The sequence below is a fragment of the Vulpes lagopus genome, chromosome 7, assembly GCF_018345385.1.
Source record: "Vulpes lagopus strain Blue_001 chromosome 7, ASM1834538v1, whole genome shotgun sequence".
NCBI lineage: Eukaryota > Metazoa > Chordata > Mammalia > Carnivora > Canidae > Vulpes > Vulpes lagopus.
In genome coordinates this window covers 69,406-87,931 of record NC_054830.1, presented here as the reverse complement: position 1 = coordinate 87,931, position 18,526 = coordinate 69,406, and the positions used below count along the sequence as shown (strand labels likewise).

At 62.9% G+C, this 18,526-nt stretch overlaps 1 protein-coding gene across 1 annotated transcript; it reads left to right on the top strand.

Annotated features, from left to right (window-relative positions):
• The first annotated feature begins 6,410 nt into the window (after positions 1-6,410).
• On the top strand, positions 6,411-17,530 carry THEG (theg spermatid protein). The gene is made up of 9 exons (XM_041761102.1): positions 6,411-6,715; positions 7,538-7,654; positions 7,908-7,979; positions 9,007-9,068; positions 9,910-9,979; positions 11,156-11,273; positions 13,538-13,697; positions 17,270-17,414; positions 17,449-17,530. The coding sequence occupies exons 1-9, from the start codon at positions 6,411-6,413 to the stop codon at positions 17,528-17,530; spliced, it is 1,131 nt and encodes a 376-aa protein (XP_041617036.1).
• The last annotated feature ends 996 nt before the right edge of the window (positions 17,531-18,526 follow it).

The window sequence follows — 18,526 nt, the reverse complement described above, 5'->3', positions numbered from 1 at the left end:
TCGCGGCCCACGGTGAGCCGTGAGCCTCTGGAGTAGCTGCGGCCACGCTGGTGCCGTCGGGGAGGAAGGCGAGGCAGCAAGTAGCGGAGCCAGCGGGCCCGAGCAGCGGAGCGGAGAGCAATGCTGACGGGCCGGGAGCCACCGAGTGTGGGTGACAGGAAAAGACACTGTCCTCGCGGCATCAGAGGAATCAGCCCTGGGACAAGCACCCTCTTCGGGGTCAAAGCTTCTCCAACTCGAGCGAAGGGTGTTTCTGAGCCGGCGTGAGCCTCACCCTCCTGCGCCGCTGAGCGCAGGCGCCTCACCCGCGTCCGTGCTCACCTGGGGGTGCTCCCCACAGGGGCGGCGGGGCCACGGCGCCCACCCAGCGCCCCGCACACTCCCCGGAGGACGACCCAGCTGACAAGGAGCCCAAATGGAGAAACCCTGTTGCATCTCAGTAAAACCCAGAGTGGGGGCCAGCTCCTCCCGGCTGCTTGGACAAGTCCCGGGCAGGCCCCCCTCGGACCCTGGACCCTGCAGACCCGCTGGGTCCTCCCGCTGCGTCCGCCGCCGGGTGGAGGGTGGGTGCGGGGGCCCTGGGTCCGCCTCCGCCTTCCCGAGGGCGGGTGAGGAAGCTTTGCGCCACATCTGCTTCTGCCCCTTGTGTCCTCGCAGTGACGCGCAGAGGGGAGGAGGCCTGGTGCTCCGAGGCCTGTGCACCTGGGGGAGGGCGCCCCGTCCCCAGCTCCTGCAGCAAAACCAGTGTGAGGAGAAGAGGCACAGGCCTGGGGGAGGGTGTGTGCTTGGCACACGCTCTGGCACCCACTGTCCCTGGGCTCCCACAGGCCCAGCGCCTCCCCGTGGGTCCAGGCCCCTCGTGGGCGGAGGGGAGCTCCGAAGTCACTGACACGGGGCGGGGGTGGGGGACCCTCCTACGGGGGTAGAGAGTTCCCACCTCATGAAGTTCTGGGAACGACCGCATGGCGGGCGACAGGTGTCAACATTACAAGGACACACAGCCCTGCACACTCGAGGGGATTGGGGTTTGCATCCGCGGAGGCTTCGGGGAGGTGGTGCACTGCCTGGTGCCCGCTCTCGCCCCACCTGCCCCGCCAGCCGCCCCCCCAGTGGAGGGAAGAGCCTGCTCCTCCGGGACCCCAGCCCTCGCACTCCTGCCACCGTGAGCCCCCGTGGGACCCAGAGGCTGGGGGCTGTGTCCTGTCCTTTCCTCTGGCTGCAGGGGCGTCACCCTGTGGCTCCTGGACGGCCTGCGTGGTCCTGGCTTCCTGCAGGGCACCTCTGCCCTGGGCCCCGACCGGTGGTGGTCGTCGCAGGGGCTCCCCGAGGTGTCACCCCAGCCGCAGCGTGGCTTCTCGGATCCGCGGGAACGGGTCCTCCCCTGGAGCCCTGGGAGGGAACCAGCCTGTCCCCAACAGGACTGCCGCCCAGGGAGGCCCAGTCAGCTCTGACCCCAGAACCATCAGAAAGTCCATGTGTGTGGTTTGGAGCCACTACCTCTGTGGCCGTCACTGCAGGCGCCAGGGGGGCTCGTGGAGTGCCACCAGGCAGTGTGCTTTGGGGACGGGCCCACAGCGACACATCACTGCCCGCGGGCAGCCTGCGCTCCGCCCGGCGGATGGTGGGAGCCACGCCGGGGAGCCCAAGTCTGCGGACACGCGAGCCCCTGCCTGGGCGCCTCCGGCAGCGCCCCTTCCGCTGCCTCAGTGGGCGCCAGCAGAAGAGGGGGCGTCACGTCGTCAATGGGAAACCGCGTACCTCTCCGTGTAGAGGAAGAAGCTGGAAACGCCACGGATGGAAGTTTGACGAGTGTGACTAACGCATTTCCCAGGCGATGGCCTCGGGTTTCAGGGGGGAAAGGCGTTTGCTTTGGAGAAACCTGCCGGGCCCCTGCAGCGAGGAGGGCGTCGGGGAGCAGGGACAGCATCGGGGGCGGCCTCCCCGATGGAGAGAGCGTCAGGGCAACGCAGACGAGGCCTCGGAAAATCACTGGCCAAAAACTCAAAAGTGTGTAGTTCCGGAAAGAGCGAAGGATGGTCCGAGTGGAGGGCGCCTGGGCCTCCTAAACGCCGCGCCTCGCGTGGGGCAGCCCCAGGGCGGTGTGGCCGCGGTGGCGCTGGGACACCTGTGACCTGACCCAGAAATGGAACTTGAGCACAGAGCCGCGTTTTATCAGCGCTCTTTTTACCGTTATTTTGGTTTTTAGAGATGCGGAGCGAGCGCTGAGGGCGCCGGGCGTGCGGGCTGCGGCTGCCTTCAGATGCCGGGGAGGATGGCTTCGCGCAGGTGTGAGGGGTGAGGGGTGAGGGCCCTGGCACTCGGGCCGGAGCGCGGGGACTCAGGCCATCACAGAACACAGCCAGAAACGAGGTGTGCGAGCGAGCGGGAGCGAGGACTGAACACACATCAGGGCGCCCGGGTGGGGGCTCAGAGGGTGACCCTGGGTCCCGGGATCGAGTCCCGCCTCGGGCTCCGGCATGGAGCCTGCTTCTCTCTCTGCCTGGGTCCCTGCCTCTCTCTGTCTCAGGAACAAATAAATCAATAGTGTTTTAAAAAATTAAAAATAAAAAACAACTGAAGCTGTAATTATTGTGCAGCTTGTACAGCCCGGCCCGACACACCTGCTCTTTTGGTGGAAAGGGATGAACACACCTGGGAAGGTGAGACTTGTGTCCCCAGGTACCAGGAGCCCGCACCTGCCCTGGCGGGACCGACAGGGGTGGAGGCCCTGCCCCGCGGGTCACCTGGGTCGGGGCAGGTCGCATCACCTTGGCCTTGAGCGAGCGCCTGCCCCGTCCTCCCGACACCCGCGGGCCCTGGACAGGGGCGACCCCTGGTGGCCACGGCGCGTCCCTGCAGCGCGTCTCCGCGGCACCTGCCCAGCAGGTGTACTGAGCACAGGAGCCGCCTCCCTGCTGCGCCCGGGGCTCTTTAGAAGCAAGCTGGGGGGGGGGGGGACGTTCCTCCATCCCTCCTCCCCCTCCTCCTCCCCCTCCTCCTCCCCCCTTCCTCGCCCCTCCTCCTCTCCCTCCCCCTCCTCCCCTCCCTCCTCCTCCTCCTCTCCCTCCCCCTCCTCCCCCTCCCCCCTCCTCTTCCTCCCCTTCCTCCTCCTAGTCCTCTTCCCCTTCCTCCTCCCCCTCTTCCTCCCCCTCCTCCTCCCCTTCCTCCTCCTCCTCCCCCTCCTCCCCCTCCTCCCCCTCCTCTCCCTCCCTCTCCCCTCCCTCCTCCTCCTCCTCTCTCTCCCCTTCCTCCCCTCCCCCTCCTCTTCCTCCCCTTCCTCCTCCTAGTCCTCTTCCTCTTCCTCCTCCCCCTCCTCCTCCCTCTTCCTCCTCCCCCCTTCCTCGCTCTTCCTCCTCCTCTCCCTCCCCCTCCTCCCCCTCCCCCCTCCTCTTCCTCCCCTTCCTCCTCCTAGTCCTCTTCCCCTTCCTCCTCCCCCTCCTCCTCCCCCTCCTCCTCCCCCCTTCCTCGCCCCTCCTCCTCTCCCTCCCCTCCTCCCCTTCCTCCTCCTCCTCCCCCTCCTCCCCCTCCTCCCCCTCCTCTCCCTCCCCCTCCTCCCCTCCCTCCTCCTCTCTCTCCCCTTCCTCCCCTTCTCCCCTCCTCTTCCTCCCCTTCCTCCTCCTAGTCCTCTTCCTCTTCCTCCTCCCCCTCCTCCTCCCTCTTCCTCCTCCCCCCTTCCTCGCTCTTCCTCCTCCTCTCCCTCCCCCTCCTCCCTTTCCTCCTCCTCCTAGTCCTCCTCCTCCCCTTCCCCCTCCTCCTCCTCTTCCCTCCTCCCTCTCCCCCTCCTCCTCCTCCCCCTCCTCTCCTCCCCCTCCTCTCCTCCCTCCTCCCCCTCCCCCCTTCCTTGCCCCTCCTCCTCCTCCTCCCCCTCCTCCTTCTCCCTGAGTCCCACGGCAGGTGTGCAGAATCCCAGCGCCTATCTCCAGGCCTTCCCAAGGGCCCATCGCTGGAGGCCGCGTGCACCCCCCTGCGACCGTGGGTCTGGGCCCTCACCACGTGCTCCTGGCCACCCCAGGCCTCGCAGAGGACCCTGCCGCCTCCCTTCCGCAGCCCCGCAGACCTTGCCACTGGGATGGCCTGGCGAGTCCTGGGCCGCCTGTGCACACGGGGATCCCCTCGGTATCTGGAGCTGCATGCCCGTTCCTGCTGGTGATGGAGACCCCCCCCCGCCTCCCCCACGGCCTCCGCCGCTGGGCTTCTGGGGCCTAATCCGCGGCCGGCGAGCCCTGGCACGTTGCCGGGTGTTGGGGCTCACAGACGTCCAGCCTTGGGAGACGATGCCAAGCCCTTCTCCAAATTGAGACTGAATTACTCGGCGTGTAGATCATTCTCTTCAGCGTTTCGCTGCTCAGACACCAAGTATCATCGGTTGTTTTCTGTGAAGAGCCTCTTCGCCTCTTTTTCCTATTTTTCACTTGCTTTACCTTCTTTCTTTTTTTTTAATATTTATTTATTTATGATAGACACAGAGAGAGAGAGGCAGAGACACAGGCAGAGGGAGAAGCAGGCTCTGTGCAGGGAGCCCGACGTGGGACTCGATCCCAGGACTCCAGGATCACGCCCTGGGCCAAAGGCAGGCACTAAACAGCGGAGCCACCCAGGGATCCCCTTTACTTTCTTTCGTACTGACTCTCGCATCCTGGAATCACTTAGGGTGGATTTCTGTGGGTGGTGTGAGGTGGCCGTGGCGGGAAGGGTGGTGGCTCCCGAGATGACCACAGCCTCACCCCTGGGACCCAGGAACATGGTACCATGAGCAGTGGAAGGGCCTGTGCTCCTGTGGCTGAGGTTACAGACCCCGGGGTGGGCACACTGGCCTGGGTTATCCAGGGGGGTCCCCTGTAATCACGTGGGTCCTTAGGAACTGGGACCAGAAATATGAGCGGGAGCAGGAGACAGACAGAGATGGAGGATGGCCGCGGGCGGCGGCTGCAGCCTCTGGGAGCTGGGACGGCCCCGGGCTGACCGGCCCCCGCCTCCCACTCCAGGAGCCGAGCTGTGCTCCCCCCCCCCCCCCCCCCCCCCCCCCCCCCCCCCCGGGACAGGGAGTGCATCCTCCCCGAAGCGTCCAGAGGCCCCGCCCTGTCGCCCTCTCCATCCGAGCTGCCGGGACCCCCAGGGACTGCGACCTCCAGAAGTGCCAGGTGATGAACGTCTGGCGTGGACGCCTCCAGGCGTGCGGCAGCAGAGAAGGAACCCAGTGGGGCTCCGTGCTCATCCCGGTCCCCTCCCTCCCCACACTGCTGTCACCTGCTTTGCCCGCTCCACCGCGTCCCCCGAAGTGGACGCCCCAGTGAACAGATCACAGTCTGCAGTGATGTCGGGCCCCTCCGACCGCAGCTCTTATCTGCCGTGGAAGACCCGTGGATCTAACCTAAGAGGGTCGGATATAGCTCGAGGCGGAAAAATAAATCACTGAGCACAAGGTGAGGGTTTAGGACACTTTAGGCCACTGCAGGGGATTCTGCAAGGGTCCCCCACATGGAGCCAGAGACCCTCGAAAGCACTTCTTTTGGGATCATCCCAGAGCCTCCTTCCTTCTCTCCTTTGCCTGATGGACGTGATGGCGGCCCAAGCATTAGGGAAGTGGGACAGAGAACAGGAAAGGACTTTGCGGCCTGACGGTTTGGGGGTTCCCTCGGGCCCTGGGGAACGGAGCAGGAGCCGGGGGCAGGGCCGGACAAGGGCCCATTCCTTCAACCACGAGCCGAGCGGGAAACAGCCAAGCAGATGGGGGGTGGGGGGACACCAATGGTTGCGATGGCTGGAGTGTGGCCCGGCGGGTGCAGCCAGGAGCTTCCTGTGTACAGCCGGGGAGCGGGGGGCATGCGTCGGGCCATGGGGGTGCTCCAGCCCTCACCACCTCCGCCGCGCTCTGACGACATAAGAAAGCCTGTTTTGAACACCAGCTGTAGCAGAAGCTGTTTCTGAAAATGTTGGGGCTGGAAGAAGGTGTATCATCCGGTGGGGTGACTTGGCTGCAAGCGCAGGAAACCGGCGGCAACTCAGAGCCAGGAGAGCTCACTGTCGGGCGACAGGAAGCCCAGACACAGGGCAGGCTCCGGGCTTGCGGGGGCAGAGGCTCAATCCTCCTCGTGGTCACAACAGGGCTGCCCATGCTCTAGACACTGCGGGCAGTCCCCAACGGTCGGGTGTGCTTGGGAGAGAGACGAAGTGGTTGCCAGACGCGCCCTGCAGACCCCTCGGGCCGCGCTCCTGGACCAGTCCCGGGGTGCGCGGCCACCCGCACGGGCTCCCTGAATCTAGAAGCCGTAGGGCGGGGCGGCGGGGGGGAGACCACCGGGAGCTGTGGCCCCAGGGTGGAATGTGGGCGGGCCATTCTCCCGTTGCCGGGTGACCACAGACACCCTGGGGGTTGGGGGCGCAGGGCTGAGGCGGGCAGGGCCCAGTCCATGGACCGGCAGCGGCGGCACAGCTCGCTCCGCAGCCGCCAGGACGCCGAGGCGGAAGGCCGGCCCGACAGGGGGCAGCACGAGGGTGTCCTGGGCATGCGGGGTCCGGGGCCTGGGGGCCGAGGACCCCAGGACCCCAGGTACGCGGACGACGGGGACCTGAGATCCGAAGAGCAAGACGAGGAGGTCCTCCCGGAGGTGACGGGGGAAGACATAGTCCCCAGTCCCCGGAGCCCCGAGGCGGCCCTAATGACACTGCAGGGGGTTCTGGAGAAGGACACAGAGGACGGCATCCCTGAGCTGAGGTGGGCACCGAGGGGGCCCTGCGGCTGGGGCGGGGGCGGCGGGGGTGCGGGTGCGGGTGGGAGGGCAGCACAGGCAAGTATGGCCCTGGGGCGGGGGTCTGGGACGGGCACCCTTACGGAGGCATCGCCCTGGGGAGCTGGGCGGACAGGGTTCGGGGCCAGAGCGGGGTCGGGAGTGGAGGCCCCTGGGCAGAGGGACACGGGGAGCAGCTCCCAGCGCCAGGCCACTGTCCCCAGTGCCTCCGCTCCCGAGGCGGGTGAGGAGCACCTGGCCCTCTGAGCACCTGCAGGGAGGGATTCGGGGCCAATTCTGCAAAGAAGGGGCCCACTGTCGCCCACCTGCGGGGCTGCCAGCCGCGGCCCTCCTCCTGCCCTGCCCACCGGCCCCCCGCGCCCGTGCTCTGGGTTCAGCTCTGGGTTCATCCTGGCCGGGCGCTCTCCCCGTGGCCCCCTCCCCCTCCCCCCTGCACAGGGACACCCCGCCCTGCCCCGTGGAGCCCGTGTCATGAGCACACACACGTGCAGCCCGCCAGGGAACGGCCAGGTGCCCCGGCACGGGACACCGCTCCTCCCAGGCCCTGGGCTTCCAGGCCAGGCACACAGTGGGCGCTTAGTACCCGCTCGTGAGGTTTAGTCTGATTTAGTCATTGCGGCCCCCTCGGGGGTCGGGAGCTGGTCTGTCCCGCTTCGCAGAGGGCAGCGCCTGGGTGACTGGCGGGTGTCCCGCAGCTGCCTGGTTGGGAGCTGGGACGAGAGGCCCCGCAGGGGGAGGAGCCTCAGCGGGGAGGGCCCTGAGCCGCACCCCACCCTCCTCTCCCAAAGCCGCCTGTCCATTGCTCAGGGGGTCCCCAGCGCCTCCAGGGCCAGAGGCAGGAAGAGGAGGAGGGGGGTCTTTGAGCTGGCAAAGCCCAAGACCAACTGGCAAGTCCTGAAAGACAGGTGAGGCCTGAGGGCGGCCCTGCTGGGGGGCGCGGGGGGCAGCTCCTGCTGGCCTGCCCATGGTTACCCCGGCTGCTGGGTGCCCTCACCCCGTGGGCACCCACCGATGACCCGGGGCAGGTTCACAGGGGCAAGAGGTCAGGGTTCGGGTGGTGGGACGGGGTGGCCTCTGGGTGCCGACGAAGGACAGTGAGGCCTTTGAGCAAATGGAGCCGCAGAGCAAAGGTGGGGGCTCGGGCCTGTCTCATCGCAGGACGGGGTGCTGCTGTCAGGGCTTTGCCTGGGTGTCCCCGTGCAAGAGGAACTTGCAGTTCTGTGTGTGGTGGTGAGTCTCAGGGTGCCCTGGGGGGGCAGGCTCGCTCTCCTGCCCTGCTCTGGGTTGGGGGGCAGGCTCCAGGGATCCGTCCTGCCCTGGGGGGGATGCTCCAGGGATCTGTCCTGCCCTGAGGGGATGCTCCAGGGAAATGTCCTGCTCTGGGGGGATGCTCCAGGGATCTGTCCTGCTCTGGGGGGGGGCGGGGCAGGCTCCAGGGATCTGTCCTGCTCTGAGGGGATGCTCCAGGGATCTGTCCTGCTCTGGGTGGGGGCAGGCTCCAGGGAAATGTCCTGCTCTGGGTGGGGGGGGCGGCAGGCTCCAGGGATCTGTCCTGCCCTGGGGAGATGCTCCAGGGATCTGTCCTGCTCTGGGGGGGGGGGGCAGGCTCCAGGGATCTGTCCTGCTCTGGGGGCGGGGGGCAGGCTACAGGGATCTGTCCTGCCCTGAGGGGATGCTCCAGGGAAATGTCCTGCTCTGGGGGGATGCTCCAGGGATCTGTCCTGCTCTGGAGGGGGGCAGGCTCCAGGGATCTGTCCTGCTCTGGGGGGATGCTCCAGGGATTTGTCCTGCTCTGGGGGGGATGCTCCAGGGATCTGTCCTGCCCTGAGGGGGATGCTCCAGGCACAAGGACAGGGAGAAAGGCCCTCGATGGGGGGGCTTCCTCACCCCAAGGGCCTTCCCAGGCCCCCCCCCCCCAGGTGCTCTGGGCCTCAGTCCACTTCTCTGAGAGGTGGGCTTGTCCGCATGATAGAGCCCTGGGTCTTGCTCTTAGCTGTGCCTTGTTTTTTTTTTTTTCCCAGCTCTCCCTTCTCTGAAAATCAGCCCTGCTCAAAATCATCTGTGTTTCCCCCCTTGCCTCTCTGACCTACCCTCGTCCACTTTCTCTCCATGTGTCTCTCCTTCCTCCTTCCTCCACCCACCCTCGTGGTGTCCCTCCTGGCGTCTCTTTGGTGTGCCGGGTTCTGTTTCAGAGCAGGGCACGGGAAGTCTGTGCCCCGGCTTCCTTGACCCTGAGCCGCGACTCGGTGTATTCCAGGCCTTCTGTGTACTGGACGGAGAGGTTTCTTGAAGACACCACCCTCACTATCACAGTGCCCGGTAGGTTGAGCCCACCCACCACCCTTGCTCTCCATCAGGGGTCACCTGGCTCAGGAGTTGGCCAGAGGTGGCCCTTGTCCCAGCTCTAGTGCGTGGCTACGTGGGTGACATGCCGCCCTGGCCTCGTGGGGCTGGGTCACCCCCATTCCACTCCGGCCTGTGTGGAGATCCAACTGAGGAGATCCAGCTGGGGTCTCCCCTCGTAGCCTAACCTCACCAGAATTCCCTATTGCTCCTCTGGCAAACTCTCTGGGGAAAAACCCAATTTGCTCTACAGCCAAAATGAGGGTTAGTATTAAATTTATTAAAAGACTCTTTGCCTTCCTTTCTGCAATGCCTTCCTTTCCTTCCTTTCTTCCTTTCTGCTTTCTCTGAGAGCAGAGAGCGGATCCCTTCAAATAAAGCATTTCAAGAAATCTCTTCTTGGAGAGAAGTAACAGGGCAGGTTGTGTCTTGGGGGTTTTAGAATCTTCTCCACAGTGGACACTGAGCCCTGTAAACCCTAGGCCTGTACTAACTGCAAACCAAAATCCACTTTCCCGCCGGTGGTTGTTGGAGCCACACTGAGCTCTACTGAGGGGCAGATGGGCCTGAGCTCCCCGTTGCAGCTCTGCTGCTCCCATGCTGTGTGCCCTGAGTAGGGGCTGCAGGCCGCTGATGGGGCCCAGGATGGGGGCAGCGCAAGTCACTGTGCTGCAAGGTGTCTGCTGCTCAGCTCTCTAGGCCCTCAGGGCCTCGCGTTGTCCTCTCACTGTAGCTAGTGGAACACTAAATCAAGCCAGAAGGAGATTCCTGAGGGTGGGTGGGTTTATAAGTCGGGGCTGTTTCCTATGTTGTGTAGAGGTGTCCCGCCGCGTAGAGGAACTGGCTCGACCTAAGAGGTTCTACTCCGAGTATTACAACAACAGCAGGTAAGGGAAGAGGCACCAGGCTCCCCTCGCCAGGCTGTGGCACCGGGAGAGTCTGGGTCCGGGGAGTGGACGACCTGGTTTCACGCTGGGCTGGGTGCCCCCGGGCAGCGCTTGCCCCTGTGAGCTACGCGCTCCACCTAGGGCTGCGTAGAGGTAGAGATGACACGCAGAAGGTACTTAGCACAGTGCCCGACCCAGCAACGCTCGGTGAATGGCACTTGCCACCATTATGGGAGCCGTTGGCCCTAAACAGCCAGCAGCCTGGGACGTTACTGCATGTACAACCTTCAGCGCAATACCTTCCTACGGCTCAGGACTTCTGCGCTTGTCAAAAGTGATCTTCAGAGTTATTTAGGCACAGATTTTAATTATCTATTTTATGCACATAAAAGGGAAGATCATAACTGAAATAAGTGAGCTGAACTGCGAATGTTTTGAATCCCTTTTTATCTCAGAGATGTTGACAGCTCCACGGTGTTTTTATGCCTGTTTTTGTGACAGTGACTTTTCATTTTAATGCTGGATCATAGTGTGATCCGAAGATAACGTAAACTGCAATCAGACTTCGTGTCTGTCGGTCCGAGAATGCATGTGACTCGGCTGAGGCCGTTTCAGTGCCAGCAACCACACCAGCGGGCACGCAGGCAGGGACGGCCGTGGACCTTGCGACGTTCGGCTGAGGGCATTTGCAGCTGCAGTCCAGGCTCACAGGTGGACGTATGGACAGTCTGCCTCAGATCGGTGCAACACGGCTTTATTTCGGGGCAGAGGCCGCCCTGGCATCTGATCTCAGGAGATGCGGGCCCGGCGAGCTTTCTGTGACAACTGCAGGACGCCCCCCGTTCTCCCCAATGCCCGAGTCCTGACCCCAGCCTCAGTGACGGGGGTGTGGGGGAGAGGCCCGGGGAGCCCCCGTCCCGCTCTGCTCAGGGGCACTGACCGGGAGGGTGGCCGCTGGACACTGAGCCAGGATGACCTTGGGAGAGGGTAGCTCTGCCCTTGAGCACGCTTAGGGGCCTCCTTTTGGGGTTTCTTTCCTCAATCCCTTCCCGGAGATGTTTTCAAAACCCTGAAGCATCCCAGGCTGTCCCTGACCCCCGGCTCGGAGGCAGGCCGGGAGGACGGGACTCCCACGCCCCGGGCTGGGCTGCTGTGTCAACTGTGGATGTCCCCTAGGAGCACCCCCATCTGGCCCATTCCTCGCTCCTCCCTGGAATACCAAGCTTCTAGTCGCCTGAGGGACCTGGCCATCCCGAGGGTCCGGAACAACATTTGGAGCATAAACATGTCTGAGGTGGGTGTCTGGAGGCGCCCGGGGCCAGCGCCACAGGGAGCAGGGCCCGCAGCGGCCTGCACGAGGCGCTCAGCTGAGTGAGCAGGGTTCGGGGCGCAGCTGGGGCCCCCCCGGCACTGCCTGCAAGCGGGCTCACACGCGGCGTAGGCGTGCCCGCTCCGGGGGTCAGTTCGGTGAAGGGGTCCCGCGGGGCCGCCCGCGTGCCTGGGGCTCCCGCGCGTGTCGGCGGCTCCGGCCGGGTGGCCTTCCATCCCACGGACAGGCCACTCCGCGCCGGAGGACGCGCGAGCCGTTTCCAGCGTTTGGCTTTTGCAGACGAAGCTGCTCGGAAGCCCGCATGTCACCGTGGTTTCCATGTGCCTTACGTCATGTGTTGACGGGTTTTTTCACGTGGTTGGTTCCCAGAGCCCCCGCGTCACAGCCAGTGTTTACGAGTGCATCCAGATATCACAGCATTTTTCTCGTAAATACTTCAGAATGTGTCCGTAACCGACAGCCGCGGGCACCTGACTGTCCGAATCCTCCGACTGCGTTCACTCTCCCCGGTTGTCCCCAACAAGTCTCTTATGGCCACGTGGGTTGAACGGGATGCGCTGTCCTTCAACCCGTCCCTCTGACCTGGAGACGCACCTGCCGCTTCCGGGGCTGCCTGTCTGCCCAGCCGCCCCCACCCCCCTCGCCCGGCTGGCGCCACTCCTGGTCCTGGGAAAGCCCAGGTTCCCAAGCCCAGAACTGAAGGCTCGGCCAGCCCTGGCGCCTCCTGCCCTCTCTTCCTTCATGCCCCTGCTTCGCTGGGCTGCGTGCGGGGCCTGCCGCCTGGGACCCCTCGCTCGCCCTCATCAGCAGTGCTGGGGACCCCACCTTTGGCCTCCCGCGCCCCGCACGCTCCCGTCTCCTCCCCAGCCCCGAGCGCACCGTCTGCACGGACTGGTGACCCTTCCAGCAGACCCTGAGCCGCGCAAGACACGGCCGCATCCTTCTCGGTTTTCGTGGCAATATTCCCGAGCTTGTCTTACCTCACGCGGGGCACGGACGGGCAATCCATGCCAGCTGAAGGCATGGCCAGGTGGCTGTTTACCTGCCCACCCGCCCCTTCAGGCAGGACGGCGTCAGGCCCGTGTCCAGGCAGCAGTCAGGCCTGCGCTGTGGGAGTCGTGGGGGAAGAAAGGACGCGAGAGGAAGGGAGGAGAAGGAGGACATGCACATAACATCACAAACGGCACGACGTCCTCGATGAGAGCACCGTCTGTGATTCTTAGGGGGCACAATTTTAACAGGAAAGGGACTCAAATTTCAGCCTGACCTCTGGAGGTCATTTCAGCCAACTCGTGCTCCCAAGAGGTCGCCTGATAAGCCGTGCTGTGCGACAGCCTTCGCACGACACGGACCGTTGCAGATAACCGGCCCCAGCCCAACATTCGTGGACTTAGTCTGACGTTTTACAGGCTTATTCAGATCCGCTCCTTGAGGAATAAAACGTCTCGGCGATGACCCTTGCCTCCTCCTTCCCTCTCCAGAGGCACCAGGAGCGGCCTGCTCCTGTTCGCCTTGTCACGGTCTGAGGCGTTCAAGGGTGATTTTGTCCACCCTTTGCTTTGTTTGCACACGTGCAGGACCCAGCTGGAGGGCAGGCGGGTCATGGCAGAAGGTGCACTGGGGGCAGCCTGGGAAGAGAGGGTCTTGAGTGTACTTTTTTGGGGGCACGGGGGAGACTAGGGGCTCCCTTTGTGTAAGCTGATGCAAGGCAGCAAAGCAGACAGTTCTGGTTGTGCCTGAATTCTCTGGAAAAATGTAAGAAGCTATCGATGGAGCAAGTGGGCTCTCCGACTCAGCCAGGGCCTCGCTCCCCATTTTGAGCAGCTCTGCCTCATTGCCCTCATTTTAAACTCTATTATCATGTAGACCCATCAACTACCATCATCGCATTTTGTGTGTGTGTGTTTTTTTGAAGATTTTATTTATTTATTCATGAAAGACACAGGCAGAGGGAGAAGCAGGCTCCCTGCAGGGAACCCGACGTGGGACTTGATCCCAGGACCCCGGGATCATGACCCAAGCCAAAGGCAGACGCTCAACCACTGAACCACCCAGGTTCCCCAGAACTCTTTATGTATGATAGCTACTACTCCTTTGCTGAACTCATTGCAAAGGGACTTCTTCCAACTTAGTCCTGTGTCATTTACTGTTGCTTGTGGGGTCTTTCTGATCCAGGGACCTGTGAGAAATCATGGATTATTGTGTTCTTTCCCTGTACTTGTTTCCAGGTGTCCCAGGTATCCAGGGCAGCCCAGTTGGCCATCCCCAGCCCAAGGATCCTACGGCTGGCAAAGCCCAGGGCCCCAGCCCCCCTGTTGGAAGAGTGGGACCCCATGCCGAAACCCAAGCCGCACGTGTCAGACTACAACCGCCTCCTCCACTTGGCCAGTAAGTAGTTCTGCTGGGGCTGGCTCCTATCAGGCCCTTCTGTCCTTCTGCACTGGCTGCAGGCCACGGGGTGGGGTACTAGCCAAAGACCTGGGCTCCAGGCCTGCTTCTTCCACTTTCATGCTTCTCTCTTCATCTTTTTCCTAAACTGCAGATCAGTTGTCCAAAAACCCGTGTGCCGCTTGTAGCACAGCCCACGTGTGTGCTTCTGGGAGCTGGCAGAGAGGACTGTTCCCCAGGAGCAGAACTGAGAGGGGTACTGGCCCGAGTGGGCCTCCTGGCAGGGCAAGCGGGTGCAGGAGAGCAAGGTGGGGTGCAGAGCCAGGCACCAACGTGACAGCCCGGCTGAGGTCCAAGGGCAGCTTTAAAATGGCGTCAACCTGGTTCTTTCCCTTTTGTTTAAAACGAACGAGGCACCTGGTTCCCCCAATGACAAAAGTAACGGACACAAATCGTAGAGAGTCGGACGGTCCAGAAGAGCACGGAGAGGACGGAATCCTAGCGCACAGAGCACGGGCACGCGCTGTAGTTCCGTCTGGGTCTGCACGCCCTGTGTACCCCGGTCCTCAACGTCCTGTGGCCACGCGTATATGCCGGGGCGCACCCTCCCAGACGCTCTTCCCGCCTGTGCTCCTGTCGCACCCTCGCGACCTCTGTAGGACTCCTGTGGGCTGTGCCTGCTGAGCCCTGAGCCCGCCCAGAGCTCGCCCTCCCCCGCCTCCCCTCCGAGGCTGGCCGTCCTCCCTGCACGAGGCCGTAGCCCGCCCTCACCCATCTCCATGTCCCAGGGAGACGCATCTTGCTAAACTCAACTCCGAGTCCGCCCTTCTCCGTTCACAGCCCTCTAGGGCTCCTGCCCCTCTCAGTGTGGCCCACGGGCCGTGTGATCTGTCCCCTGGCCTCCCTGACCGGGCTCCATCCAGCTTGGGCCTCCCATGGCCCGGAACGCGCTCCCCAGACCCCTGCAGGGCTCAGTCCTCCGCCTTCCGCAGCGCTTGGCCCTCTCTGAGCCCTGGGTGAGGCGCCTCCTGCCCTCTCTCACTCCCATCTGGGCACCTACAGGCCCGTCTCTGTTCTTCGAGCACCTGTCACCTTCTGACATACGTCACCACGTATTTCTGTGTCTGCTTACGCGTGTGGTCTGTTAGCTGTCAGGCCCGAGGTGTCAGAGGCACTTAATCACCTGAGAGCCTGGCTGGCCATCTTGGCTCACTCAGTTCTATCATTTTCTAAGTTTCTATTTCTCTCTCTCTTTTTTTTTTTTTTTTTGTTTTTTGTTTTGGTTATTGATGTAGAGCAGCTCTTTATATAAGATGATCACTAACCCTTTATTGAGCACGTTGCAAAATACCCTCTTCCGCGTCTGCCTCTCCTCTTTTAGCTGGGCTTATGAAGTCTTTAGTTCGTTTATTCATTCCTTTACCCGCTCCCTTGATATTCCGTACGTGAACGGCTAAGGGAGAGGAAGCGTGCGTGCGTATGTGAGGGGTGGGCCCACCGGTCTGACGCAGAGGCACGCGTGTGAATTCGGTCGCGTGTCTGTGCACCGTGCTCGGGTGTGCGCGGGTTGTGTTGCGGTGGGACGGGGTCCTTTTCACATAGTGGACCTGCGCCCGCCAATGGCCGTGATGGGAGAGGAGCGACACGCGTGCTCCCGCCGTGTCGGCGCGGGAATTGTCCGTGGCCGCTCTGCCTCTCTGTGCGTGTCCACACTGTGCTGTGCGGCCGGCGACTCTGTCACCATTCCACTAAGTTTTCATTCGGAGAATTTTTAAAAATTAATTAATTAATTAATTTTTAAAAGATTTATTTATTTATTTATTCATGAGAGACACACACAGAGAGAGGCAGAGACCCAGGCCGAGGGAGAAGCAGGCTCCCTGCGGGGACCCCGATGCGGGACTCGATCCCGGGACCCCGGGGTCATGCCCTGGGCTGAAGATGGATGCTTAACCGCTGAGCCACCGGGCGTCCCAATTAATTCATTTATTTTAGAGAGGGGGGAGGGGCAGAGGGAGAAGGGGAGGGAACCCCGGACGGACTCTGCTCTGTGTGGGGCCCACTAAGGGCTCGGTCTCACGCCCCGGGGTCACGACCCTGAGATCACCACCCAAGGCCACACCAGGAGGCGGACGCTCGCTGGCTGCACCCCCGGGGGCCCGTCTTGGGCGCAGGTGTAAAGCCCAGATGTCACGATTGCGTGAAAGCCCCCGAACTGTCAGAGGAGCTCGGAGAGGCCTGGGTCTTGCCCCCCGAGGCCCTTCTGCCCGGGGCTTGTCCCCTCACAGCTCTGTCCAGCCCTGGTGGCTTCCACGGGGACTCGACTCGCGCCTGCCTGGCGGGAGGGACCTTGCTTTCCTTTCACCAGGGTCCCTCGCTGAGCCAGGGCTTATCCACTGAGAAGCAGGTCAGCCCTCTGCCCCTCATACGGAGGCTCTGGACAAAAGGGGCTTGCAAGAGGCCTGTAATGTCCCTCCACTCTCAGGGTCCCAAAGCTCCCAGAGTCCGAAGGCTAAGGCAGTGACCACCAGTGACCACCCCTCTGCTGGTCCCCAGACAGGCCATGTGCTGCAGGAGGGGCTGGCGGAGGCACCGACCAGCACAAGAGGCCTGGGGTGCCAAGAGGGGAGAAGACGGGCCCGGTGAAGCCACAGGCCCCTGCCCCTGCGGGAGCTCATCCCCGACGGCAGCCACTGCCGTGTGCGGCTATTTCAATGATGTTAAAGCCAACCCATTGGTTGATCTAAATGAGCTAATCAATTGAATTTCCATTGACTCAAAACTCCAGCCCACATCAGGTACCCTGGTCACACATGGCGGTGGGAGCCACACCTCCCAGGACGGCCAGCCAGTGCCCCAGGCAGCGTGCTAGGCCCAGAGGCTGGTACTGAGTCCCACAGGGACCGGGAGCTGCCCCTGGGTCCCCCCCAGGGGTGCAGCCCTCACCAGGGACAGGAGATCCACACCTGTCTGCTTGTAGCATCAGAGCAGGGGGCTGGGGGGAGGAGGTGAAGGACCCACCAGGCCCCCTCCTCACCTTGGCCACTAGGCTGGCCCTGCCATGTCCCTCTGTCTGGGACCTGTGGCCTTTTGAGATAGTTTTATCTTTACAATCTGCCCCTTTAAACTGTTTAATATGCGACAGTAAGAAAATACGGTATGTGTACAATTTAATAGTTTTCTGCACATTTGCAGCGTTGTGCACCCATCATCACAACCCATTTTAGAATTTTAATTTCCTTAAAGAGAAACCCCATCTCCATTCTCCACTAGTCAGCACTCCCCAGGCCCCCGAGCCCCCTCTCCGTCCGTGCAGGAGCCCATCCTGGATGTGTCACACACATGGACTCCACCCCGTGGGGCCTCCTGTGTCTGGTTCCCTCCCTGGGAAGGAGCTCCTTCGGGGCTTGGGGTCGGTCCCCAGGGCGGCGGGGGGCCTCGCTCCTGCTGGCGGTGGAGGGATGTTCCCGCGCGTGGGTGGGCCGTGTTGTCTGCATCCATCCTTCTGCTGTTGGGCTTGGGAGCTTTGAGCCCCGCGGGCCTGATTCGGGCCCCTCTCCTGTCCTCTCCAGTGCCCAAGGCCCAGTCGGACCAGTGTGTTCCTGACCGAGATCCGCGCTGGGAGGTGCTGGACGTCACCAAGAAGGCAGTGGCCAGTCCCCGGATCATCTCCCTGGCCAAGCCCAAAGTGCGCAAGGACCTCAACGAGGGCTACAACCCCTACCGCATTTCCCCAGCGTCGCTGGTGGCTCAGGCCTCCCCTCGCCTGTACGAGCTCGCCGTCCCCAAGAGCATCACCAAAAGAGTGTGAGCGACCCAGGCCTGGCCTCTGAGGTCCCATTCCCAGTAAACACTCAAATGCATCCTAACCCTGCGTGTGGTTGGCTCTGAGTGTCTTGGCCTGAGGGTGGGAGGGCAGGCTGGACGGCCAAAGGGAGGAAGAGGAGGAAAATAATTATATTTATGTTTACATTCAACATGCAACCTGCGACTTGTATGGCCCTGTTATTTCCCAAAGCCCGTCCGTCCTCTCCAGCCTCTCGGATGCCTGGCTTCCACCTCCCTCAACTTCAGAATTTCCTTCTGACTCTCTTGTGCACACACGTGCTTGTCCACCTGGTCCTGGGTGTCTACACGCACCTCAAACTCAGTCCCCTCCGTTGGAAAACCAGCCGATGGCTGTTGCACGGCTTACTGACCTTTACAGTGACCCAGTGAAGAGGGGGCCGGAACTGCGCCCATTTTACGGAGGTGGACACTGAGCCTCGGAGAGGTTGGGAAAGACTCAGGCTCATCCAAGCCTCCCCGGGCCGCAGGGACCCACCGCTCACACCGATGCTCTGATGGTTCTGGGCTCAGAAGTCCTAAAACCCACGTGTGGACGGGGCTGGTCACCCCCCTCCCGGGGCCCCAGGGAGAGTCCCTTGCCCTCCACCTTCCAGAGGTGCCCCCTCCCCGGCCTGCGGCCCCTCCTCCGTCCTCAATGTTAGCAGTGTGGGGTCTGCCTGACTCTGGGGCTCCCCCCTCTGCCTCCCTCTTGGGGGGACTTGGTGAGGATGCAGGGCCCCCCGGGACCCCAGGGTCACCCCACCTCGGGGCCTCGACCAGGTCCCCTCTGCTGCGGGAGGCGATGCGTCCAGGTCCGGGGACAATGACGTGGGGATCGTTGAGGGCTGTTGCTCAGCTGACTCTGGTGGGAGAAACACCTTCTCTCTGAAACCCTAAACAAAGCCCCGTATTTTGCTGGCTCTGGCCAGGCTGCTGGGGACTGCTCACTGGGTCCTGGTGGTGCGCTGTGCGACCGGCCGGCCCTCCGCGCAGTGTCCCAC